General features: G+C 43.6%; 1 protein-coding gene across 1 annotated transcript in view; it reads right to left on the bottom strand.

Moving 5' to 3' along the window:
* Positions 1-27,550, bottom strand: part of fbln5 (fibulin 5) — a 120,385-nt gene that overhangs the window by 31,034 nt on the left and 61,801 nt on the right. Inside the window, exon 5 of the mRNA XM_073039221.1 lies at positions 1,767-1,889. Coding sequence (XP_072895322.1) covers positions 1,767-1,889 — 123 coding nt within the window. The remainder of the gene's footprint in view (positions 1-1,766; positions 1,890-27,550) is intronic.

The raw sequence follows: 27,550 nt of genomic DNA, 5'->3' as shown, positions 1-27,550 counted from the left end.
CATTGTTAACAATTCTGGACTCCGTATCTAAGGATGTGCTGGCTTTGGAGAGGATACCGAGGAGGCTCATGAGAATAATTCCGGGAATGAAAGGTTTAATGTGTGAAAAGTGTTTGTTGGCTTTGGACCAGTACTTGCTGGAGCTATGAAGAATGAGGGAAGTTTTTGTTGAAATCTAGGGAACATTGAAAGGCTTAGATAGAGTGGGTGCGTAGATAATGGTTCCAATGGTGGGTGAGTCTAGGATCACAGAGTGCAGCCTCAAGATAGAAGGATGTCCCATTAGAACTGAGACGTGACGGAACTTCTTTAGTCAGAGGGTGGTGAATCTGTGGAATTTGTTGCCACAGGCGGCTGTGGAGGCCAAGTTATTGTGTATATTTAAATCAGAGGGCAATAGGCGCCTAAGTAGTACGGGCATCAAAGGTAATGAGGAGGAGGTAGGAGAATGGAGTTAAGAGGTGCCATGGTTGTGTAGTCACTAGCGCAATGCTGTTACAGTCCAAGGCATTGGAATTTGGAGTTCAATTCCGAAGCATCTGTAAGGAGTTTGCACGTTCTTCCCCCCTGACCATGTAGGTCTCCTCTCACAATCCAAAGACAGACTAGTTAGTAGGTTAATTGGTCACTGTAAATTGTCCTGTGATTAGGCTAGGGTTAATTAGGTGGGTTGCTGGGTGGTACAGCTAACTGGGCTGAAGGGCCTGTTCTCTAAATAAATATATAAATCAGGCATGATGGAATGGCAGAGCAAACTCGATGGGCCAAATGGTCTAATTCTGCTTCTATGCCTGATGGTCTTATGGAAGGTGCTATGATCTGGGAGGCACGGACTGAAATTGGGGCACTGTTGGGCAAAGCAACCCATTGGTTCCCTTCTCAATCTCAAAACAAACACTGATCAAAGGAATCATATCTGGGATTTGGAGGAGCTTATTGAAGTGTTAGGCTTTGATCAGTCTGGGCATTCAGTGGGATTGATTGGGATGTGAAGTGGTGTGGTCTGACCTTGCTCTGGCTTTGAGAAGGGTCAGGATAGGCTGGTCAATGTCTGGGAGTCTGGTTTCAACAGTGGGGAGGTTAAAGAGAGTATATAGCTGGAATCTAAAGTGGGGGGGGGAGGGGAATGGTCCAACCTAGACTAATAGGACAGTAGTCAAGAGCAAGAAGCAGTATCAACTTGGACTGGCGAGGGGTCAGAAGGTAGGGGTGGAAATGGGTCTGGGTAGGATCTGCAGATCTGTTTGGCAGCTACTGTATGACGTGACAACTTGAAGGAGTCCTTCCAAGACTAAAATTGGGTTCTAGCTGAGATCAGAATAACTTTCCATCCAGAATCTTTGGAATTCATTGCTACGGGCTGTGGAGGCCAAGTCTTTATGTAATTTTAAGGCAGAGGTTGATAGATTCTTGATTGGTCAGGGCATGAAGGGATACAGGGAGAAGGCAGGAGATTGGAACTGAGAGGAGAAATGGATCAGCCATGATGAAAAGGCAGAGCAGTCTCGAATGGGCCAAATGGACTAATTCTGCTTCTATATCTTATTGTCTTATAGGTAGGGTTATCAATTGGATCTGTATTGTTTGGGTTGCTGGGCACCTAATTGTGATACTGTGTGTTCTGGTTCCTGCTGACTGTGAACTATTCCACTCAACTCTCATCTCAACTGTAAATTCTAGCAATGGGCATCGGCCCTCGATTCTGTTACTGAACAAGAACTCTGGCTTTCATTCCTTCACTTACCTCAGGATGAATTGAGACTTACCCATACACTGCCCGTCAACTAACCAGTAACCTTCCGTGCAGGAACAGCTGTAGCCTCCCTCTGTGTTAATGCAGATCTGCGAGGGATTACATTGGTGAGTTCTTGCCGTGCATTCATCAATATCTGTACAGGAGAAGAAGTCAAGACAAGGATTAATGTCATATGCACAAGAACATGTAAATGTATAGGGGCAGCAGTATCACAGGCACATGGCATTAGAGGCACATTTGCAAGAAAAAAATACAAATGAAACATAAATTGTACTAAATTATATAAGAAAGAACACAATCAGAACAAAATAAAGGCCATTGCAGTATAAAGTGGCCATAGAGTTGTTTTGCTGAGGCTGCAATGAGAGTTGAGTAAATGGATTCAGAAGCCGATTTGTTGTCCTTGAACCTGGTGGGGTGGGAATCAAAGCTTCTGTGCCTTCTGCTGATCATAGTGATGAAAGATACAGTACGGAATGAGTCGCATTGTCCTACAACCCTCCGTTTTAACACCAGCCTAATTACAGGAGAATCTACAATGACCAATTTACCTATTAACTGATACGTCTTTGGTCTGTGGGAGGAAACCAGAGCACCTGGAGGAAACTCACTCACACACACACAAACTCCTTACAGACGGTGCCAGAGTTGAACTTGGATATCCAGAATGGTCTGAGCTGTAATACTATCACGCTAACCATCACAGATCATGAGGGTATTTGGTGAAGGATGTTGCCTTCTTGTCTCAGCTCCCATGTAAACTCTTCTGATTGTGGAAAGCGATGTATTATACAGGGTAATGAAGAGAGTGAAAAAAACGATGCAAAATCAAAACAATGCCAAAAAAGATATACAGTAATCATGGACGGGCCCATGAAATGGCCCATAGTGCTCCATTACTGTGATAGGATTGGGGTTGTGCTGGTTGGTTCAAGAACCTGAAGGTTGTAGGAAAGTATCTGGTCCTGAGCCTGGTGCAAGGGATTTCAGGCATTTGTACCTCTTGTCTGATGGTAGCAGACAGGAGGTGTTGAAGCTGTGCTTAGCTGCACAGCCATGGGTGTAAAGAGACCTGAGCAGGGGGCTAAACTCACATCCTCGTGGTGCAGCAAAGTTGATGACCATTGAGGAGTTGTTGCTGATCCCTACTGACCAGGGTCTGATGTGATAAAGGATCCTGTTGAAAAGGAAGGCCTTGAAGCTTGGTGATAAGCCTGACAAATGCCAATGGCAGATTTTAAATGAAACTCTGAAGACTCAGAAAGCAACATTAGCATTTTCTCAGATATTGGGGTCATAGTCCTCAAAGTTCAGCCCAGCTGGGCCAGCCATGTTGTGTGGTTGCAGACTCGGAGTTCAGCACTCAGGAGGAGGCAGGGAATGTGTTTCAAGTAGCTCCTTGTGGATATCGTAAAGAATTGGAATACCGGCATCAAGGTGAGACGCCTTGGCCTGGTACCACTGGAAGGACTGAGATAAGCTGCAGGAAACTCTGCACTCTGACAGCAGACGATGGCAACAAGAAATGCGAAAGTAAGAGAGACAGATCGGATGGCATCCCAGCTCTATCCCAGACCCATGAGAATACAGATCCATAATTTCTTGTGTTACAAACCCCATAACTGGGTATCTTACCAGCAAAGATAGGAGTATCTGTTGGAGTCTGGTGATACTATTTTTAACAGTATTTATTAGTAAAAATACACAGAAATAATATCAATGCAAATATACAGATAATATACGTCGTCAATACTAAACCTAAAAGTGCGGGTATAATAATAATCAATAAGAAATAAGCTCTATTGTTGTCTAGGGGATAATGAATTGTCCGATGGAAATATAAAGTTCAGTTCAGTTCATGCAGGCTGTGGTAGTTGTTGATCGCTGTGTTGCAATTGTTGGAGAGAGAGAGAGAGAGAGTAACAGCTATTGACTTGCCGACTTTCCTTTTACGATCTTGATCCGTCGATGCGTTGTTGTTGTGGCCATTCACGTATGACCCCTCCGTCCTTTAGCTAGACCGTTCTTCCGTGGCGGACTCGTCACCCAGGCAAGGGTGGACACACATACAAGCCCCCATCGGTCTCGTAGCATCTCTCCTGGTGCGTCTGAGGGGTGTTCCGCAGACCCTACTTTTATCCCCACTCACGGGGTCTCAGGTGTCAATCAGGTTGGGATGATGCAACCCCTCAACCAGACCACTCTGGTTGCCCCCTGAGGGGTTTCAATGAATAGAACAGTACTCAATACACAATCTTTCTCCAAGAGACAATAGCAGTAATCAATGGTTCCGTTCCGCTTTTGTTAGGAGGAGACATTCCACTTTTGTGTATCTCTGCGTTGTCTCTCTCTCATTTCCTTGGTATCAGACCCAAAATAGTAGCGATTTTGCGATTCTCAAAAAAGGGGGGGGGGACTTTGCACCCTTCTGCCCATCAGAGTTGCTCCTCATTCGTAACACTTGAAAGTGACGTCTTAGGTAGATAGGGTCATAAAGAGAGATTTTAGCACTTAGGCCTTCATAAATCAAAATATTGAGTACAGGAGTTGGAATGTTATGTTGAAGTTTTATCAGACATTGGAGAGGCCTAATTCGGAGTATTGTGTACAGTTCTGGACACCTACATACAGGAATGATATCAATAAGATATCCATCTCCCACCCCCCCATTCTCATCACATTCTACAGGGGTTGTATTGAGAGCATCCTGAACAGCTGCATCACTGCCTGGTTCGGAAATTGCACCATCTCGGATCACAGGACCCTGTAGTGAGGTCAGCTGAGAAGATCATCGGGGTCTCTCTTCCCGCCATCACAGACATTTACATTACACGCTGCATCCACAAAGGAAACAGCATTATGAAGGATTCCACGCACCCCTCATACAATCTCTTCTCCCTCCAGTCGTCTGGGAAAAGGCTCCAAAGCATTCAGGCTCTCACGACCAGACTATGTAACAGTTTCTTCCCCCAAGCTATCAGACTCCTCAATACCCAGAGCATGAACTGACACCTTACTGCCCTCCACTATGCCTATTGTCTTGTTTGTTGTTTATTATTTATTGTAATGCCTGCACTGTTTTGTGCACTTTATGCAGTCCTGGGCAGGTCTGTAGTCCAGTGTAGTATTTTTTCTGTGTTGTTTTTATGTTGTTCAGTGTAGTTTTTGTACTGTTTCGTGTAGCACCATGGTCCTGAAAAACGTTGTCTTGTTTTTACTGTGTACTGTACCAGCAGTTATGGTTGAAATGACAATAAAAAGTGACTTTAAAGAGCAAACACGAGGAAATCTGCAGATGCTGGAAACTCAAACAACACACACAAAATGCTGGTGGAACACAGCAGGCCAGGCAGCATCTACAAGGAGAAGCATTGTCGACGTTTCGGGCCGAGACCCTTCGTCAGGACTAACTGAAAGGAAAGATAGTAAGAGATTTGAAAGTAGTGGGGGGAGGGGGTGGGATGAAGCTAGGAAGGGTGAGTGGCGAAAGTGATACAGAGCTGGAGAAGGGAAAGGATCATGGGACGGGAGGCCTCGGGAGAAAGAAAGGGGGAGGCGGGGGAAGCACCAGAGGGAGATGGAGAACAGGCAGAGTGATGGGCAGAGAGAGAGAAAACAAAACAACAACTAAATATGTCAGGGATGGGGTAAGAAGGGGAGGAGGGGCATTAACGGAAGTTAGAGAAGTCAATGTTCATGCCATCAGGTTGGAGGCTACCCAGCCGGTATATAAGGTGTTGTTCCTCCAACCTGAGTTTGGATTCATTTTGACAGTAGAGGAGGCCATGGATAGACATATCAGAATGGGAATGGGACGTGGAATTAAAATGCGTGGCCACTGGGAGATCCTACTTTCTCTGGCGGACCAAGCATAGGTGTTCCGCGAAACGGTCTCCCAGTCTGCGTCGGGTCTCACCAATATATAAAAGGCCACACCGGGAGCACCAGACGCAGTATACCACACCAGCCGACTCACAGGTGAAGTGTCGCCTCACCTGGAAGGACTGTCTGGAGCCCTGAACGGTGGTGAGGGAGGAAGTGTAAGGGCAGGTGTAGCACTTGTTCTGTTTACAAGGATAAGTGCCAGGAGGGAGATCGGTGGGAAGGGATGAGGGGGACGAGTGGACAAGGGAGTCATTTAGGGAGTGATCCCTGCGAAAAGCAGAAAGAGGGGGGGAGGGAAAGATGAGCTTGGTAGTGGGATCCCGTTGGAGGTGGCGGAAGTTACGGAAAATTATACGTTGGACCTGGAGGCTGGTGGGGTGGTAGGTGAGGACAAGGGGAACGCTATCGCGAGTGGGGTAGCGGGCGGATGGGGTGAGGGCAGATGTGCGGGAAATGGGAGAGATGCGTTTGAGAGCAGAGTTGATGGTGGACGAAGGGAAGCCCCTTTGTTTAAAAAAGGAAGACATCTCCTTCGTCCTGGAATGAAAAGCCTCATCCTGAGAGCAGATGCGGCGGAGACGGTGGAATTGTGAGAAGGGGATAGCCTTTTTGCAGGAGACAGGGTGGGAAGAGGAATAGTCCAAGTAGCTGTGAGAGTCTGTAGGCTTATAGTAGATATCAGTAGATAAGCCATCTTCAGAGATGGAGACAGAAAGATCAAGAAAGGGGAGGGAGGTGTCGTAAATGGACCAAGTAAATTTGAGGGAAGGGTGAAAGTTGGAGGCAAAGTTAATGAAGTCAACAAGCTCAGCATGCATGCAGGAGGCAGAGCCAATGCAGTCGTCGATGTAGCGAAGGTAAAGAGGGGGATGGATACCCGTATAGACTTGGAACATGGACTGTTCCACAAAGCCAACAAAAAGGCAGGCATAGCTGGGACCCATACGGGTGCCCATGGCTACACCCTTGGTTTGGAGGAAGTGGAAGGAGCCAAAGGAGAAATTATTGAGAGTAAGAACTAATTCCGTTAGATGGAGGAGAGTGGTGGTAGAGGGGAATTTGTTAGGTCTGGAATCCAAAAAGAAGCGAAGAGCTTTGAGACCATCTCGGTGGGGGATGGAGGTATATAGGTACTGGACATCCATGGTGAAAATAAGGCGGTGGGGGCCAGGAAACTTAAAATTATTGAAAAAATTCAAAGCGTGAGAAGTGTCACGAACATAGGTGGGAAGAGATTGAACAAGGGGGGATCACGAACATAGGTGGGAACACCTTATATGATGGCTGGGTAGCCTCCAACCTGATGGCATGAACATTGACTTTTCTAACTTCCGTAATGCCCCTCCTCCCCTTCTTACCCCATCCCTGACATAATTAGTTGTTTTTTTTCTCTCTCTCTCTGCCCATCACTCTGCCTGTTCTCCATCTCCCTCTGGTGCTTCCCCCCCCCCCCCCATTTCTTTCTCCTGAGGCCTCTCGTCCCATGATCCTTTCCCTTCTCCAGCTCTGTATCACTTTCGCCAATCACCTTTCCAGCTCTTAGCTTCATCCCACCCCCTCCGGTCTACTCCTATCATTTTGCATTTCCCCCTCCCCCCTCTACTTTCAAATCTCTTACTATCTTTCCTTTCAGTTAGTCCTGACGAGGGGTCTCGGCCCGAAACGTCGACAGTGCTTCTCCTTGTAGATGCTGTCTGGCCTGCTGTGTTCTACCAGCATTTTGTGTGTGTTGTTTATAAAAAGTGACTTGACTTGACTTGAAGATTGAAAGTGTACAGAGAAAATTTACAAGGATGTTGCCAGGACTTGAGGTCTTGAGTTATATGGAAAAGTCGAACAGGTGAGCACTTTATTCCTGAGAGAATTGGAGAATGAGGGGAAATTTGATAGAGGTATGCAAAATTATGAGGGATATAGATAGGGTAAGTGTAAACCAGGCATTTTCCACTAAGGTTGGGTGAAATTACAAAGAACTGGAGCTCATAGGTTAATCTCTTACCTATGAGGTTGAAAGGCGAAATGTTTACCTGGGGGTGGGGGAGATCTTCACTCAGAGGGTGGTGAGAATGTGGAATGAGGGAGATTGAAAAATTGGCTGAGTGCTGTCATAACAACAATCCCTCACTCAGTGTCAGCAAGACCAATGAACAGATTGTAGACTTCAAGAGAGGAGAACAAGAGGTCCATGAGCTAGTAATCATTAGAGGATCAGAAGTGGGGAGGGTTAGTAACTTTAAATTCCTGGGTGTCATGATCTCAGAGGACCTGTCATGGATCCAGCATGTAAATACAATCGTGAAGAAAGCAAGGCAAAGCCTTTTCTTCCTCAGGAGTCTGCAGAGATTTGGCATGACGTCAAAAACTTCGACAAACTTCTATAGATGTGTAGTGGAGAGTGTATTGACTGGCTGCATCGCAGTCTGATATGGAAACACTGATGCCATTGTACAGAAAATGCTACAGAAGTAGTGAATTCATCCCAGTACATCATGGGTAAAGCCCTACCAACCATTTAGAAAATCTACATGAAATGCTGTTATAGGAAAGTTGCATCCATCATCAGAGAACCTCGTCACCCAGGTCATGCTCTCTTCTTGCTGGTGCTATCAGGTAGAAGGTACAGGAGTCTCAAGGACTTGCACCACCAGGTTCAGGAGCCATTACTACCCCTCAATCCATCAGGCTCTTGAACAAAAGGGGATAACTACACTTTCTTGGCCATCCATTGAGATGTTCCCACAACCAATGATCTAATTTTAAGGACTGTTTATCTAATTATCTCACATTCTCATTATTTATTGCTACTTATTTATATTTGTATTTGCATAGTGTATTGTCTTCTGCACTCTGGTTGATCTTTCATTGATCCTGTTATAGCTACAGTTCTACAGATTTGCTGAGTATGTCCGATGGGAAAATGAATCTTAGGGTTGATAGTAAAATTTACTTTGAACTTTTGAACTTTGTAGATTAAGTTCATTGTCATTTAATTGTACATATAAACGACTAAACGAAGCTAAGTTCCTTTGGACCACGATACATCCACAATACATATTATCACACACATAAAACAAAAATATTATCACAAATGAGTTAATAAAATATAATTCAAACTGCATGTGAAGAGTACAGCACAGGTAAACAATAAGCAGCTTGCTCTTCTAGTGACGGGACCTCAGTGGTGGCAGGGTATTAATTAGTCTCACGGACTGGGGGGAGGTCGCTTTTACCCGGTCTGGCAGTCCCAGGCCTGATGCTCCTGTACCTCTTTACTGATGGCAGTGGATCAAAGAGATTATGGGATGGTTGGTAGGGATCCTCAGCAATGCTTTGGGCCCTTCGTATACAATCTCCAGGTCACCAGTAGTGGGGAGGGGGACCCCAGTGATTCTCGCAGCAGATTTTACTACAGTGAAGCTGCCGATGCAAGTGGCAGGCGCAGGTTCAGCTGCAACATTTGGTAAAAGTTTGGATAGGTATATGGATGGGAAGGGAATGGAGGGCTATGGTCCGGGTGCAGATCAATGGGGCCAAACAGTTCAGCATGAACAGGACGGGCCGAAGGGCCTGTTTCTGTGCTGTAGGGTTCTATGACTCTATGGACCAGCATTTTCAAGAAGAAATAAACATCCAAATGGCACCTGTATCAAACCATCTCAGATCAAACTCATTCCATCCTCAAATCCACAAATGAAATATTCACAGGGAGGCAAATTAAAATGGACTGCGTGGGCTGTGAGTGAATAACAAAATCTCAGTCTGCATTCTGTTTACATCAGCTGAAACTAGTGTCAGCACACAAGTGACATTAAGTTTTTGAACTCTTGAAATGAATCAAAACCAAAATCAGGTTTATTATAACTTAGTTGTATGGCATGAAATTTGTTGTTTTGCAAAGATATAAAATTACTGTAATTTACAGTGCCAAAAAAGGAAGAACCAGGTAGGGTTCATGGACTGTTCAGAAGTTTAGGTGTCCCGGTAACATGGCAGTTGGTGTGGCGCTATTACAGCTTGGGGCATCAGAGTTCAGAGTTCAATTCCAGTGCCATTCTGTAAGAGGTTTGTACGTCCTCCCTGTGAATTTGTGGGTTTCCTCCCAAAGTCCAAAGATGGATAGTAGATTAAACGGTTGTAAATTTTCCTGTGATTAGACTACGGTTAAATAGGTGAGTTGCGGGTCGGAGTGAGTGGCTCATTGGGCGGGAAAGGCCTGTTCCGCTCTGTATCTCTAAATAAAAACAAAATAAAGCCTTTCCTAATCGTTGAGTGTGGGTCTTCAGGCCACTGAACCTCACCCCTGATGGCAGTAACATGGAGGGGTCATGTCCATTTGGCAAGAGTCCTTAGTGATGGATGCTGCCTCTTGAATATGTCCCTTGATGGTGGAGAATGTTGAGCCCATGATGAAGCTCTTGAGACCCTGTGCACTGGAAACTCCACACCAGATTGTGATGCAAGCAGTCCGGGTGCTCTCTGTCCTACATCTAAAAGTGTCTGAACAAATTTCTATCTACGCACTGAATCTCCTCAACTCTGAACAAAGGAGCAAACTCCTAATGAGCTTCTGATGTGCCTTCTTTGTGATTACATCAATGCTTTGGGCCCAGGGTAGACCATTCAAAATGTTGACACCGAGCACTTGAAGCTGCTCACCCTTTCCATTGCTAATTCCTCAGTGAGGACTGGTGCGTGTTCTTCTAACTCCTCCTTCCCGAAGTCCACAATCAGTTCCTTTGTCTTGCTGGTATTGTTGTTGCAACACCTCTGAACCAACTGATCTATCACATTCCTGCATGACTCCTCCACTAATGGCACAAAGGTAATTAGGATGCCGTCTTTACAATTCCTAAGCAGGAAGTCATGCTGTTAGCATATATAACAGCAAACTGCATTTGTAAGAAACACCACAGGTGCTTACAGAAGCAATTATTGAATAAAGTATAGAACCTGAACTTTAATTGTGAGTTGTTAGTACTTTCTCAATATTCCACAAATATCACCTGGATTATTTTAGATTCAAGATTCAAGATTGTTGTAGTGATTTCCAGTACACAAATGTAAAGGAGAACAAAGTAATTTTTACTCTGGATCTGATACAGCACAGGAAAAAACACAATAAGATAAAGAACACAATTAATATAATCAGAATCAGGTTTAATATCACTGGTATATGTAATGAAATTTGTTAATATTGCTGCAGCAGTACAATGCAATACATGACAATAGAGAGAAAAAACTGAATTACAATAATATATATAATTAAATTAAATAAGTAGTGCAAAAATAGAAATAAAAAAAGTGACGAGGTAGTGTTCATGAGTTCAATGTCCATTCAGAAACTGGATGGCAGAAGGGAAGAAGCTGTTCCTGAATCACTGAGTCCGTGTCTTCAGGCTTCTGTACCTCCTTTCTGACAGTAGCAATGAGAAGAGTGATGTCCTGGGTGGTGGGGTCCTTAATGATGGATGCCACCTTTTTGAGGCATCGCACCTTGAAGATGTCCTGGATACCATAGAGGCTAATGCCCATAATGGAGCTGACTAATTTTACAATGCTTACTATGCTTACACAGCTTACTATGGTCCTGTGCAGTAGACCACCCCCATACCAGAAGGGGATGCAGCCAGTTAAAATACTCTCCACGGTACATTTGTGAGTGTTTTTGATGATATACCAAATCTCCTCAAACATAAGATAGCTTATACACATACGTGACCCAATGGTTCTGTTGGCTGCGTAGGCGAGGGAAGACAACCTCTGGCATCACCAGATGTATGAGGTTGAGGAGTAAAAACTCCTGTTTGTGTGGATGCTGTGTGATGTGTTACCCTGTTACAAATCAGTACCACAGAATAACAGACAGTGCACCATGTTCAATTAAACGATTTAGCTTAATAATTCTTAATTTGACTAAAGGGTTAGTAAAGTAAAATAAAAGGAAAAGGGCCCATTTTAATGTAACAGTCTAATGCGCACAAGTTGGAGGCACACAGAGAAGAAAACACTCTCCCTTCACTGGACGGCGCCCATTCCAAAGCCCCTGTCTCTAGCCATAACCCAAACACTGCTGCTACAGAAAAACCATTACATTAGCAGCGAAACCTTTCCCAGGCTGTTACACATAGTATGTGCATAAAATGATGCTAGGCACAAGGAGTGTCAGTACATTTGTGTTGACTTGCTAATTAATAACTGAGCTAAAATATTATTCAAACACATTTCGTTTGCAGACTACACAAATACACAAAGATCCTTTTAGTCAATTGGCCTGACTGCTGAAGGAAGATCTTGAAGCTCTGTATATAGCCAGTGTCTTTGAGGAACAGAGCAGACAAACTGACCTGCTGAGGATGAGCTGATACGATAGCTATGTATTCATGGAAGCAATATCTCCAGTGAAAAATATTACTAAATGTATCTTTCTTTTGAGACACACGTCCAGTGAATTCTTTTCCAACATCTGCACAGCTCCAACTATTTTTTACAAAAATATCACACACACCAAGCGGGAAGATTCCATTGCAATGATTATATTAATATGTTTCTCCAACTGTGGTTATTTCTGGTTCGGTTGTAACACAGTAATTACCTACTCCTGTGAGATAGCTCATATCACAACTCCCAGATGGCCATTTATCTGATATTAGAGTTTTGAGTAGAATTTATTGTAAAAACATTGAATTCTAAAGAGGAACATAAATATAGATTAAGGAATTACAAAGTGCTCTGTCTAAGCGTAGCAGTCCAATAGAGACAGAAAACCAAATTTTATTAACCAAGTGACATAATAAATTTCAGCTTGCTGTAGGGTGTTCCATTCATCTGTTTACAGAGTTTCTCCTTATCGTCTTGTCTTGTTAGTTATTGAGTCATAGAAAAGTACAGCACAGAAACAGGCCCTTTTGTCCCAATCCAGTCTGTGCTGAACCATTAAACCTGCTTACTCCCATTGACCTGCACCGGGACCATTGCCCTCCATACTCTTAGCATCCATGTACCTATCCAAACTTCTCTTAAACGTTCAAGTTGCGTTGCCATGCACTACTTGCCCTGGCAGCTCATTCCACACTCTCACAACCCTCTGATTGAAGAAGCTTCACCTCATGTTCTCCTTTAACTTCTCACCTTTCACCCTTAATCCATGACCATTAGACAATAGACAATAGACAATAGGTGCAGAAGTAGACCATTCGGCCCTTCGAGCCTGCACCGCCATTTTGAGATCATGGCTGATCAATTACTATCAATACCCGGTTCCTGCCTTGACCCCGTATCCCTTGATTCCCCTATCCATAAGATACCTATCTAGTTCCTTCTTGAAAGCATCCAGAGAATTGGCCTCCACTACCTTCCGAGGCAGTGCATTCCAAACCCCCACAACTCTCTGGGAGAAGAAGTTTTTCCTTAACTCTGTCCTAAATGACCTACCCCTCATTCTCAAACCATGCCCTCTGGTACTGGACTCTCCCAGCATCTGGAACATATTTCCTGCCTCTATCTTGTCCAATCCCTTAATAATCTTATATGTTTCAATCAGATCCCCTCTCAATCTCCTTAATTCCAGCGTGTACAAGCCCAGTCTCTCTAACCTCTCTGCGTAAGACAGTCCAGACATCCCAGGAATTAACCTCGTGAATCTGCGCTGCACTTCCTCTACAGCCAGGATGTCCTTCCTTAATCCTGGAGACCAAAACTGTACACAATACTCCAGGTGTGGTCTCACCAGGGCTCTGTACAAATGCAAGAGGATTTCCTTGCTCTTGTACTCAATTCCCTTTGTAATAAAGGCCAACATTCCATTAGCCTTCTTCACTGCCTGCTGCACTTGCTCATTCACCTTCAGTGACTGATGAACAAGGACTCCGAGATCTCTTTGTATTACTCCCTTACCCAACTCTATACCGTTCAGATAATAATCTGCCTTCCTGTTCTTACTCCCAAAGTGGATAACCTCACATTTATTCACATTAAACGCCATCTGCCAAGTATCTGCCCACTCACCCAGCCTATCCAAGTCACCCTGAATTCTCCCAACATCCTCATCACATGTCACACTGCCACCCAGCTTAGTATCATCAGCAAATTTGCTGATGTTATTTTCTATGCCTTCATCCAAATCGTTAACGTAAATGGTAAACATCTGTGGTCCCAATACCGAGCCCTGTGGCACCCCACTAGTCACCACCTGCCATTCCGAGAAACACCCATTCACCGCTACCCTTTGCTTTCTATCTGCCAACCAGTTTTCTATCCATGTCAATGCCTTCCCCCCGATGCCCTGAGTGATTTTACCCACCAATCTTCTATGTGGGACCTTATCAAATGCCTTCTGGAAATCGAAGTACACTACATCCACTGGATCTCCCCCGTCTAACTTCCTGGTTACATCCTCGAAAAACTCCAACAGATTAGTCAAACATGATTTACCCTTGGTAAATCCATGCTGGCTCGGCCCAATCCTATCACTGCTATCTAGATATGCCACTATTTCATCCTTAATAATGGACTCTAGCATCTTTCCCACCACTGATGTCAGGCGGACAGGTTGATAGTTCTCTGTTTTCTCCCTCCCTCCTTTCTTAAAAAGTGGGATAACATTAGCCATTCTCCAATCCTCAGGAACTGATCCTGAATCTAAGGAACATTGGAAAATGATTACCAATGCATCCGCAATTTCCAGGGCCACCTCCTTTAGTACCCTAGGATGCAGACCATCCGGACCTGGGGATTTGTCAGCCTTCAGTCCCATCAGTCTTCTCATCACCGTTTCCTTCCGAATGTCAATCTGTTTCATTTCCTCTGTTACCCTATGTCCTTGGCCCATCCATACATCTGGGAGACTGCTTGTGTCTTCCTTAGTGAAAACAGATCTAAAGTACTCATTAAATTCTTCTGCCATTTCTCTGTTTCCCATAACAATTTCACCCAATTCATTCTCCAAGGGCCCAACATTGTTCTTAACTATCTTCTTTCTCTTCACATACCTAAAAAAGCTTTTGCTATCTTCCTTTATATTCCTGGCTAGCTTGCGTTCGTACTTCATTTTTTCTCCCCGTATTGTCTTTTTAGTTAAGTTCTGTTGTTCCTTAAAAACTTCCCAATCATCTGTCCTCCCACTCACCTTAGTTCTGTCATATTTCCTTTTTTTTAATGCTATGCAATCTCTGACTTCCTTTGTCAACCACTGTGGCCCCTTTCCCCCCTTTGAATCCTTCCTTCTCTGGCGAATGAACTGATTTTGCACCTTGTGCATTATTCCCAAGAATACCTGCCATTGCTGTTCCACTGTCTTTTCTGCTAGGCTATCCTTCCAGTCAACTTTGGCCAGCTCCTCCCTCATGGTTCCATAGTTTCCCCCGTTCATCTGCAACACTGACACCTCCGAGCTTCCCTTATCCTTCTCAAATTGCAAATAAAAGCTTATCATAATGTGATCACTACCTCCTAATGGCTCCTTTACTGCGAGATCGCTTATCAAATCCTGTTCATTACATAACACTAAATCCAGAATAGTCTTGTCCCTGGTCGGCTCTCGTACAAGCTGTTCCAAGAATGCATCCCGTAGGCACTCTACAAACTCCCTATCCTGTGGTCCAGCACCAACCTGATTCTCCCAGTTCCACCCAAGTTCAATGGAAAAAAAGCCTGCTTGCATTTACCCTATCTATACCCCCTCCTGATCTTGCATACCCATCAAATCTCCTCTCAGTCTTCTACATTCCAAGGAGTAAAGTACTAACATATTCAATCTTTCCATATAACTCATGTCCTCCAGTCAGGACAACATCCTTGTAAATTTTCTTTGTACTCTCTCACCTATATTTACGTCTTTCCTGTGAGTAGATGATCAAAACTAGCCCTTCTAAATTAGGCCTCACTAACATCTTATACATTTCAACAGTCCCTCAGGAACGAGGATGACTTGCTTCCATCTTAGTCTGTGCATTCTGAGGTCAAAATGGAGCAGAAGGTGCTTGACTGCATGAGCAAGTAAGTAGTTAGTGAGAAAAAGCATTACTGCTGGTCTCACTGAGTTCTTCCAGCAGTAGGACATCTGTAGACATTGGACTGTCCCAGGTTTGTGGGTCCTGGGCTAGGATATTTGTGCAAGCAAGAGGCACGAGGTCTGGTGGGTCATCAAGCCCAGAGGCCTGAAGTTTGGGCTTTTCGCATTGGCTAGACTAGAGGTCGATACTGAAGCTTGAAGGTCAATTGGAACTCTGGAATTCAAAGACTAGTGGCAGAAGTCTGGAAATCTGTACTGGGGTTGGAAGACTGTCCATGTGTGTAGGTGGGCGAGATGGAGGAAAGGGACATGTTTTGCTGTTGTTGTTTTGGGGCAAGTTGTGTTCTGTGTAGTTCTGCTGAACATTGTAGGCATGTGTTGGCACCATAACCTATGGCAACACTTGCAGGCTGTCCCCCAGCATGCCTTTAGGTTGTGTGGATTGTTAATGTAAATGACACTTTCACTGTATGTGTCCATGTACATGTGATAAATAAGTAGATCAGATTCTGAATCTGAACTTAAGTTGAGACTTGGAATGAAGAAGTTTGGGAACGAAGAGAAGTTGAGAAGGTTCAGCCTACTTTCATTGAAGAATGAGATATGATCTGATTGTAACATAAATTTCTTAGGGGGATTGAGGGAGCAGACATTGACAGAATGTTTCACCTCACAAGGTTATCTAAAATCATAGGGGGCATTGTTTCAGAATAAGGGTTTACCCATTTAAGGTGGAGTGGAGGAGGAATTTATTCTTTCAAAGGATCATATATCTGTGGAATTCCATATGCATGAGATGGAATTATTGACATATACCAGTGATATTAAACCTGATTCTGATTCTACTTGCTTTGATAATGTTACACATAGCCTTGTGCTAGTTGTCCATACAGGAGCACAACGCTCCTCTATAAGGTATAGAGAATATGTAGACCTGGATTTAAGATCAGTCCCAGCCAGGCCAGCATTAGTTGGACACATCTGAGGCTGTGCCTTCATGGGCTATTTATGATAGAGGGTAAGCTTCAGGATGCAAGAGTTTGAAATGAGCTGAGCTTGGGTGATAAATCAGTAAATTGGTCTATTATTTCCACATGTACCAAGGTGTATTGAAAGGCTCATATTACATACCATTCATACATATTAATTCATTGCAACAGTGTCCTAAGGTAGCACAATGTAAAACAATCCAGAGTAGAGAATAAAGTATTACAGATTCAGAGAAAGCACACTGCAGAGAGATAATAAGGTGCAAGATTATAAGGATGTAGATTATGAGGTCGAGTCGATTTTATTATGCTAGGGAACTGTTTCATAATCCTACAGTGACAGGATAGAAGCTGCCCTTGATCCTGGTGCAGCACGCTTTCAGGCTTTTGCATCTTCTGCCCAATGAAAGGGGAGAGAATGCCTGGGGTGGGTGGGATTTTGTCTCCATTGACTGCAGTGAGAAGTGTAGACAGAGCCATGGAGGGGAGGCTAGTTTCCCTGACGCTCTGAGCTGTGTCCTCAACTCTCTGCAGTTTCTTGCGGTCATGGGAGATGCAATTGTTCCCTAGCAAAATAAAATGAACTCTTGACCTCATAGTCAGAATCAGAATCAGATTTAATATCACTGGCATATGCTGTGAAATTTGTTAAGTTTACGGCAGCAGTACAATGAAATACATGATAAATAAATACAGAGTAAAAACTGAGTCACATTAGTTTTATATATATATATATACAGTATTTATATATATAGTATGTGTGTGTGTGTGTGTAATAAATAGTTAAATTAAAAAGTAGTGCAAAAACAAAACAGAAATTAAAAAATGTGGTGAGGTACTGTTCATAGGTTCAATATCCATTTTGAAATTGGATGGCAGAAGCTGTTCCTGAATCGCTGAGTGTGTGCCTTGAGGCTTCTGTACCTCCTTCCCAGTGGTAACTGTATGAAGAGGGCATGTCCTGGGTGGCTGGGATCCTCAATGATGGATGCCTCCATCCAAAGGCACCGCTCCTTGAAGATGTCTTGGAGGCTAGTACCCAAGGTGGAGCTGACTAATTTTACAAGTTTCTGCAACTTATTCTGATCTTGTCCCATAGCTCCCCCATACAGACAGTGATGCAGCCAGTCAGAATGCTCTCCACAGTGCATTTGTAGATGTTTTCAAGTGTTTTTGTTCACAAACCAAATCTCCTCAAACTCCTAATGAGATATAGCCACTGTCTTGCTGCTTTATATGTTGCTTCTAAGTTAGGTCCTCAGAGATATTAACACCCAGGAACTTGAATTTGCTCACCCTCTCCACTTCTAATCCCTCCGTGAAGACTGGTGTGTGTTCCCTTGTTTTACTCTTCCTGAAGTCCACAATCAGCTCTTTGGTCTTGCTGATGTTGAGTACAAGATTGTTGCTGCGACATCACTCAACTAACTGGTATATCTCACTCCTGTACACCCTTTCATCACCATCAAAAATTCTACCAGCAATGGTTGAATCATCAGGAAGTTTATAGATGGCATTTGAGCTGTGTCTAGCCACACAGACATGGGTGTAGAGAGGGTAAAGCAATGAGCTAAGCACCCATCCCTGAGGTGTTGATCATCAGCGAGGTGGAGATGTTATTTCTAATCCACACAGAACTTTGGTTAGGAAGTCGAGTTCTAATTGCAGAGGGAGGTACAGAGGCCTAGGTTCTGCAGCTGTTTGATCAGGACTATAGGAATGATAGTGTTAAATGCTGAGCTGTAGTCAATAAACAGCACCTAATAAACATGCAGTAGGTATTTCCATTGTCCAGGTGATCCAAGGCTCTGTGGAGAGCCATTGAGATTGCATTTGCTGTAAACCCATTGTGGTGTTAGGCAAATTGCAGTGGGTCCAGGTCCTTGCTGAGGCAGGAGTTGACTGTAGCCATGACCAACCTGTCAAAACATGTCATCACAGTAGATGTGAGTGCCACCCAACGATAGTTGTTAGGGCAGCTCACCCTGCTCTTCTTGGGCACTGATATAATTGTTGCCCTTTTGAAACAGGCAGGAACTTCTGACTGTAGCAATGAGAGATTGAAAATGTCTTTGAAAACTCCCTTCAGTTGGTTGGCACAGGTTTTCAGAGTCTTACTAGGTACTACATCGGGTCCCGCTGCCTTGCGGGGGCTTCCCTCTCTTGAAAGACAGCCTTACGTCGGCCTCCAAGACAGGGATCACAGAGTTATTGGATGCTGCAGGGAGCCTCATAACTGTGGTTTTATTCTCCCTTTCAAAGCAAACATAAAAGGCGTTGAGCTCATCTGGTAGTGAAGATTCACTGCCATTCATGATGTTGGGTTTTGCTTTGTTGAAAGTAATGTCCTACAAACCCTGCCAGAGCTGACGTGCATCCAACGCCACTTCCAACCTCTCCTGGAGTTGTTTCTTGGCTCTTGAAATAGCCCTCTGCAAGTCATACCTGGTTTCCTTATGCAGACCTGGATCGCCACAGTTAAATGCTACAGATCTAGCCAAGGTAGTAATCTATCTTGCTATGATCTTGCACCATACCAAGCTATGACGCACCTATGCAGAATGCTAAGGTGTTTCGATAAAAATTGGGAAGAGTTAGTAGGAGCATGCAGAATTTCTTTAGCCTCCTAGGGAAGTAGAGATGCTGTGATCTTTTTTGGCCATGTGTCTACATGGTTGTACCAGGGCAGGTTATTAGTAACGTCTATTCTTAGGAACCTGAAGCTCTCAATCCTCTTGACTTCAGCACCATTGATGTAGACAGGAGCATGTGCACATCCCCTTCCTGAAACCAATGACTAGCTCTTTTGTCTTGCTGACATTCAGGAAGATGAAGTCATGACAACATGTTACTAAGATCTCTATCTCTTCCCTGTACTCCAGTTCATCATTTTTTGAGATATGGCCTACGACAGTAGTGTCATCACAACCTTGTAGGTGGAGTTAGAGCAAAATTTGGATAGTCGTAAGTGTATGGAGATTAGAGTAGTGGTCTGAGATCATAACTTTCTGGGGGACCTGTGCAGATGATAATTGTGGTGGAAATGTTGCTGCCTATCCCTATTAATTATGATCTGTTGGTCAGAAAGTCAAGGATTCAGATGCAAAAAACAGTATAGAATCTCAGATCTTTGAGTATAGAATTGAGTTTGCTTGGAATTATATTATTGAAGGTGGACCTGTAGTCAATAAGCAATAATCTAACATGGGTGTCTTTACATCCAGATGCAAATGTGTGGCCAGAATATAGAGTCTGCTATAGAACTATTTGGCTGGTACCCAGCTGATGACATAAGCTGTTTAGGCTTTTAACCTCAATATATTAATCAGATGAGTTGGCAGAGGAGGCTAACATGATCCAATGCATCTGATTGCCTCCTTCACTATGCTTTTAAGAAGCACAGTGCCCTCATTCCATTGTTACCATCAAGGAGCTGGTACAGGAGCCTGAAGCCACACTCAGCGTTTTAGAAACAGGTCCTTCCCATTCCCATCCTCCATCAGATTTCTGAACAGATAATGAGCCCATGTACACATAAAAAGCTTCTAAATATTAAAAAATATTATAAATTAATATAAAGAGCGAGAAACAGTAAAAAAAAACTAAATCAAATCAGTCAACACACACAAAATACCGGTGGAACACAGCAGGCCAGGCAGCATCTATAGGGGGGAGCGCTGTCGACGTTTTGGGCCGAGACCCTTCGTCAGGACCCGAAACGTCGACAGCGCTTCTCCCTGTAGATGCTGCCTGGCCTGCTGTGTTCCACCAGCATTTTGTGTGTGTTGTTTGAATTTCCAGCATCTGCAGATTTCCTCATGTTTGCTAAATGAAATCAGTATTTGGTGTGACTGCCATTTGCCTTTAAAACTTCATCGGTTTGCTTGGGTACACTGTTGTGCAGTTCTTTAAGAAAATCAGCTGGGATGTTGTTCCAAACATCTTGAAGAACTTGCCACAGTTCTTCTGCAGACTTTAGCTGTCTCGCTTGCTTCTGTCTTTTCAGGAAATCCCTGACAGTGTCAATAATGTTGAGATCAGGGTTCTGTGGAGGCCATATAAAAAATCTGGGGTTCCTAAGTCTTTTGCACAGGTCTATATATATATCATTTCTTACTGTAATTTATAGTTTTTATTATCATGTATTGTTGCTGCAAACAACAAACTTCATGAGATATGCCAGTGATATTACACCTGATTCTAAGCAGGTTGGTGAGCAAAGCAATGGCTTTGGGAGAGATTGAGAAGGGAAAACTGGCGTGAGGGGGCAAAGCACGCAGGTAATATTGAAACCATATCCACCCAGTGCAGTACTGGTGATAAGAACATAAGAGATAGGAGCAGGAGTAGGCCAATCAGCCCCTCAAGCCTGCTCCGCCATTCAACAAGATCATGGCTGATCCAATCTTAACTGGATGTGGGATGCAGAACAGGGAAATCCCTGGATCGGGAGGGTTAAACAGAAGACCTATCAACAATTCTCATGTTTTAATTTACCAGTGCAAGTATCTAGAAGCTTAAGGTGATCAACAGAAACCTGAAAAGACATATAAAGGACATTTGGACTAGTGCATGGTTAGGAAGGGTTTAGAGGAATATGTACCAAATTTGGGCAAATGGGACTGATAGGTTGACATCCTGGTTGGGATGGACAAGTTGGACAAAAGGGCCTGTTTCAGCATTGTATGACTCTGTGACTCTGAGTTCTATTCACATGTGCTTGCCAAGCTGATGTGGGATATGGGCCATTTAATGCCTGGGGTGTATCTGGATGAAGTAAAGAGTATGCATGAACAAAGGAAGGTTAATTCCACACCATCAATCTCCACCTCACTCCCCACCACTTTCCCAACCTCCTCAGTGTCACCAAATGCCCATCTCTTTGGTTGCCTGTCATGATATACCCTCAAACATGTTATGTTTTGTAACTTCAAAACATTGAAGTAATTCAAAGAAAGACATGGGAGGTCACAATGTAGGTCTAAGTTGGAGCTTACTTTAAGTAAGGTGTGCACAAATGACGTGGTAACCTGATGACGAATGCAATTCACATATTTATACATATAACCTGTAATGAATTATTTAAATGAACTAGAATGTTTTATCAACCTATATATACTGTATATAAATATACATGAGATTACTCAAATATTATTGAAATATTAAATACACAACACTCCTCCCTGCTTAGCTATAAAGTCCAACTCAATAGAGAATGCATCTCAACTAGATACACAGTATATTCAGTATATCTCACAACTACTATATACAGTGGGTGTGGGAAGACGAATCTCAGACTTGTACATTGCATATATACTTTGATGATAAATATACTTTGAAGTTTGAATTATGAACAAAGAGAATGTTTGAGAGATAATTGGAAAGCTGGAAAGCTGAGGTGCGAGCCAGTTAAGAACGAGCTTGGCCAGAGAGGAGACTAAAAGTAATGGATTCATGTTGTTTCTGAGCACAAGCTATATTCCTTTTTAGGACTTGTTCTCAAAATAATTTGCATTGTTTCTGGAAGATGTAAAAGGAAAAAATGAAAACATTTCTACAGAATGAAATCATTTGTATAGTCAGTGAAATTCATCAGGATAAAGATTTAATTAATAGAAGGTGTATTGAAGGACAAGCCAAAGTACAATATGGGTTGTTACACAGACTTGTACAAACCTATCTGACATCTACACTGGCCTGTTAATGGCTGGATGCCAGCACTAACAGTGGCCACCTGTTTTCTGTTAGCCTCACACATCAGAGAACTTAGCTTCAGCAATCTCTACATCTGCTCCTAATGCTAAAGAGCAATCATGGCCAGAGAAACGGTTCTGCTCCCTGGATAGTCACAAAAAGAATCAACTCTTCATTATTTGTAGTCCTCTACTGCTCCACTGTCATTGTAAAGTCGACTTCTTTACATCAGAGGATGCCAATTTCCTTATTAAAAAAAAATCTGAAAATAGGTGGACATCTGTCTTTTATGAAATGTTTCTGGTCATATTACCTACTGCCCATTAAGCCGCTAGCATTTAGGGCAGCAATGAAGCTCCTCCATCTCTGGTAGTGCTCAGGGCTTCCTTCATCATATCAGTAGCTTGGTTTTTACCACTATCAGTCATGCAAGTCCCACGCGGAGACTCAGGAATACCATCGCGCACAGGTGAAGAAGGATTCTTGCAACACACACAAAATGCTGGTGGAGCGCAGCAGGCCAGGCAGCATCTATAGGGAGAAGCATTGTCGACGTTTCGGGCCAAAACCCTTTGTCAGGACTAACTGAAAGGAAAGATAGTAAGAGATTTGAAAGTAGGAGGGGGAGGGGGAAATGCGAAATGATAGGAAAATACCGGAGGGGGTGGGGTGAAGGATTGTTCATTGCTGTTTCCATAACAATTTTGTTTTACTAGTCTGGGTTGTTAGCCCTGAGCCCTTCGACCTGTTTGGCATGGGTGACCCTACTAAAAGCCAAAGCATAAAGTCCTGACTCCAGCCAACATTGCTGTCTGAGTCATTGAGGCACACAAGCCTCCAAACCCTACGATAAGGTTGTAGTCCTCTTGGAGAGCTGGTCGCATTGTCTGGTGTTATTTCAGCAGCAAAGCACAGGGGGCCATTGACAGGAATGATTGGCCACAGATACTTAAGCGACTGGGTTCTGATACTGTCAGCGTTTCATTGCTCTCAATTGAAAAAGATGAGCAGAGCTGCTGGCATAAATTCTTCAGATTAATTTGTTCCCTGATTGGGAATACGGCAATCTCAGAATGGGGCAGCATGGTAGCGTAGTGGTTAGCATAAAGCTTTACAAGGCCAGCGACCCAGGTTCAATTCCTACCACTCTCAGTATTGTACATTCTCCCCATTGCTGCTTGGGTTTCCTCTCACCGGTTAGTAGGTTTCGTTGGTCATTGTAAATTGACCTGTGATTAGGCTAGGGTTAAATTGGTGGGTTACTGGGCGGAGTGGCTCGTTGGGCTGGAAGGGCCTGTTCTGTACTGTATTTCAATAAATAAAATAATAAATTAATTACCAAAAAATATTTGACTAGAGCAAAGGAAAACAAGCTTCTGAAGGAACTCAGCAGAACAGGCAGCATCTGTGGAAGCAGAGAAAGAGAGTTAATTTTTTTGAGGTAGAGACCCTGCATCAGGATTGAGAGTGTCAAGGGGAGGCAACCAGGGTAAAGAGGTGAAGGGGGAGGGGCAAGGTAGTTGATAGGTTGAATCAGGTGAGGAGGAAGCCAGGTTGAGGAAGGGAATGGTGAAGGTAAAGACAGACACAGGAAAGTGATGTGGAGAGACATTGATGAGCTGCAGATTCTGGAATATTATAAGTAAGGAAGATGATAAGTGGAATTTGATATGGGACAGACAGATGGACCACTATGGAAGGGACAGGGGTCTGGTATGGAGGGCTACTGCACAAGGTCAAACTAAGTTGTAGAAACTTGTAAAATTAGTCAGATCCATCATGGGTACCAGCCTCTGTAATATCCAAGGCATATTGAAAAAGTGTGTCTTAGGAAGGCAGTGTCCATAATTAAAGATCCCCACCTCCCAGGACATGCTACTGTCGGGCAGGTGGTACAGAAGCCTGAAGGCACACTCTCAGTGATTCAGGAACAGCTTCTTCCCCTCTGCCAACAGATTTCTAAATAGACATTGAAACCATGAACCCTCACTACTTTTTTTATTTCTGTTTTTTTTTGCACTGCTTGTTATAACTTAACTATTTAATAGACATAAGACCATAAGCCTTAGGAGCAGAATTAGGCCATTTAGCCCATTGAATCTGCTTTGCCATTCCATCATGGTTGATCCTGAATCCCACTCAACCCCATACACCTGCCTTCTCGCCATATCCTTTGTTGCCCTGACCTATTAGGAAATAATTAACTTCTGCCTTAAATATACATATGGACTTGGCCACCACAGACCATTCCACAGATTTACTATTCTCTGGCTAAAAAATACCCTCCTTACCTCTGTTCTAAAGAGTTGCCCCTCAATTGTGAGGCTGTGCCCTCTAGTTCTGGATATCTCCGCCATAGGAAACATCCTTTCCACATTTGGTCAGTTTTAATGAGATCCCCCCCTCCTCCCCGGCATTCTTCTAAATTCCAGTGGATGCAGTGAGCGCAGGCCCAAAGATGCCAAATGCGCCTCATATATTAACCTTTTCATTCCTGGAATCATCCTCGTGAGCCTCCTCTGGACTCTCTCCAATGACAAAACATCCTTTCTGAGATATGGGACCCAAAACTATTGACAATACTCCAAGTGCAGCCTGACTAGAGTCTTATAAAGCCTCAGCATTATCTCCTTGCTCTGCCTAAGTGGTTGCCTGAGCTAACCTTGGTCTTACCAATGTAAGGGTGTATCATGGGCACCAAATACAGCAGGCAAAGTTGGAAGAGGTGCTTGAGAATCTCTGTCCCACCTTTCTTCCACCTTCTTACTCATTTTTTCTGCCTCATTCATTCGTCTCCCTTCTCCTACTGGGCAGAAGATGCAAAAGCCTGAAAGCACATACCAGTCCGCTCAAGGAAAGATTTTATCCCACAGTGGATCCCAGACATCCGCTTGTATGATAAGATTGACTCTTGACCTCACAACCTACCTCATCATGATCTTACACTTTATTGTTAACTTGCTCTTCACTTTCTCTGTAGCTGTTACACTTTATTCTGCATTTATTGTTCCACCTCCATGCACTGAGTAATGATATGATCTGTATGAATAGTTTGCAAAACAAGCTATTCACTGTATCTTGGTACATGAAACAATAATAAACTGTCGTCGTCGTTGTGGCAATCCCTTGAGGTCGAAGATGATGGTCTTCATTTCGTTGATCTGTTTATGGGCTCTCAAGTGGCTTATGAGTCCAATCTTGGCTTTGAAAGTTCTTCCACATTCAGGACAGGTAGTTCCAGACGGCAGATCGGGCTTTGGTTGTTGCTGCCTCTCTTTCCATTTTCTTCTAATTCTGCACATCTGTTGGCTTCGAAAGTTGCTGTTCCTTCTCAGATGATGGTTTGCCAGAGTTTCCTGTCCTTGGCATTGGTTTCCCAATTCTTGATGTCGATGTTACATTGTTTCATCTTGGCTTTTAAGATGTCTTTGAATCTCTTCTGTTGTCCACCTCTTTTACATTTGCCTTCTTTAAGCTGGGAGTAGAAGATTTGTTTCGACAGATGTTTGTCTTTCATCCGAACAACGTGACCACTCCATCTTAGTTGGTTCTTGATGTCGTAGGCTTCAATGCTCGTTGTTTTTGCTTCATTTAGCATGCTGATGTTGGTGCTTCTATCTTCCCAGCTGATATTTAAGATATTTCGAAGACAGCGTTGATGGAACTTTTCAAGTGCCTTCAGATGTCGTCGGTATGTTGTCCAGGTTTCTGATGCACACAGAAATGTTGGGATCACCACTGCTTTGTACACTAACATTTTGGTGTCTGTTCGGATGTTACGATCATGAAAGACTCTTGTTCAGAGACGTCCAAAAGCTGTTCCAGCACATTTAAGATGATGTTGGATCTCTCATTAAGCTTAACCTTGGAGGAGAGGTGACTTCCAAGATACGGAAAGTGGTCCACATTTTCCAGGTTGTTTCGCCAAGTTGAATTGTTGGTTTTATCCGATTTGTCTCAGTTGGTGACGGTTGGTAGATGATCTGAGTCTTCTTGGAATTGACGGTAAGTCCAAGTTTCGTGAATGCACGATTGAAAACAGTCAGAATCTGTTGTAGGTGGTTTTCTGAGAGAGCTGCAACACTGTTGTTATCTGCGTATTGGAACTCGATGAGGGAACTCGTGGATGTCTTGTTTTTGGACTTGAGACGGGCAAGATTGAAAAGTCTGCCATCTGTTCTGTAGACAAATTCGATTCCTGGGGGTAGGCCGTCCTTGATGATATGGATGATTGTCGCAATGAAGATGATGATCAAAGTTGAGGCAATCACGCATCCCTGTTTTATTCCTGATCTGACTTGAAAAGGCTCACAGGTACTGTTGCTGACCATGACTGTGGCAAGCATGCCATTGTGGAGGTGTCTCAGGATTTGAATGTACTTTTCAGGGCATCCATAGGTAGATAGGACATCCCATAGGAGTTCCCTTGATACCGAGTCAAAGGCTTTGGTGAAATAATAAACCAATGCACATACCAATACCTAGACACTAGCAACAACATCTCTTCCACGATCTCCAGCAGCACAGGTGCTCTACAGGGTTGTCTGCCTAGCCACCTGCTCTACTAGCTTTAAACTTATGACTGTGTGGCTAAGCACAGCCCCAATACCATATTTAAATTTGCTGACGACACCACTGTCGTTGGCCAAATCAAAAGTGGAGATGAATCAGCATTTAGGAGGGAGATTGAAAATCTGGCTGAGTGGTACCACAACAACAACCTCTTATTCAACGTCAGCAAGACCAAGGAGCTTCAGGACTTCAGGAGAAGAAACCTGAGGTCCTTGAGCCAGTCCTCATTAAAGGGTCAGAGGTGGAGAGGGTCAGCAACTTTAAATTCCTTGGGGTTATTATTTCAGATGACCTGTCCTGGGCTCAGCACATGTGCAGTTAATGGAAAATAGCATGACAGAGCCTTTACTTCCTCAAGATTTTGTGAAGATTCAGCATGACATCTAAAACTTTGACAAACCTCTGTAGATGTGTAGTGGAGAGTATATCGACTGGCTGCATCACAGCCTGGTATGGAAACTCCAGTGCCCTTGAATATCATCCCAGTCCACCACAGGTAAAGCCCTTCTCACCACTGAGCATATCTACATGATACACTGTCACAGAAAATCAGCATCCATCATTAAGGACCCCACCAACCAGGAGATACTCTCTTCTCAATGCTGCTATCAGGAAGGTGGTACAGGAGCCCAGAACTAACATCAT

Source organism: Hemitrygon akajei, chromosome 3, assembly GCF_048418815.1.
Source record: "Hemitrygon akajei chromosome 3, sHemAka1.3, whole genome shotgun sequence".
Taxonomy (NCBI): domain Eukaryota; kingdom Metazoa; phylum Chordata; class Chondrichthyes; order Myliobatiformes; family Dasyatidae; genus Hemitrygon; species Hemitrygon akajei.
Note: the sequence above shows the minus strand (reverse complement) of the source record. Positions and strands in the feature narration are given on the sequence as shown.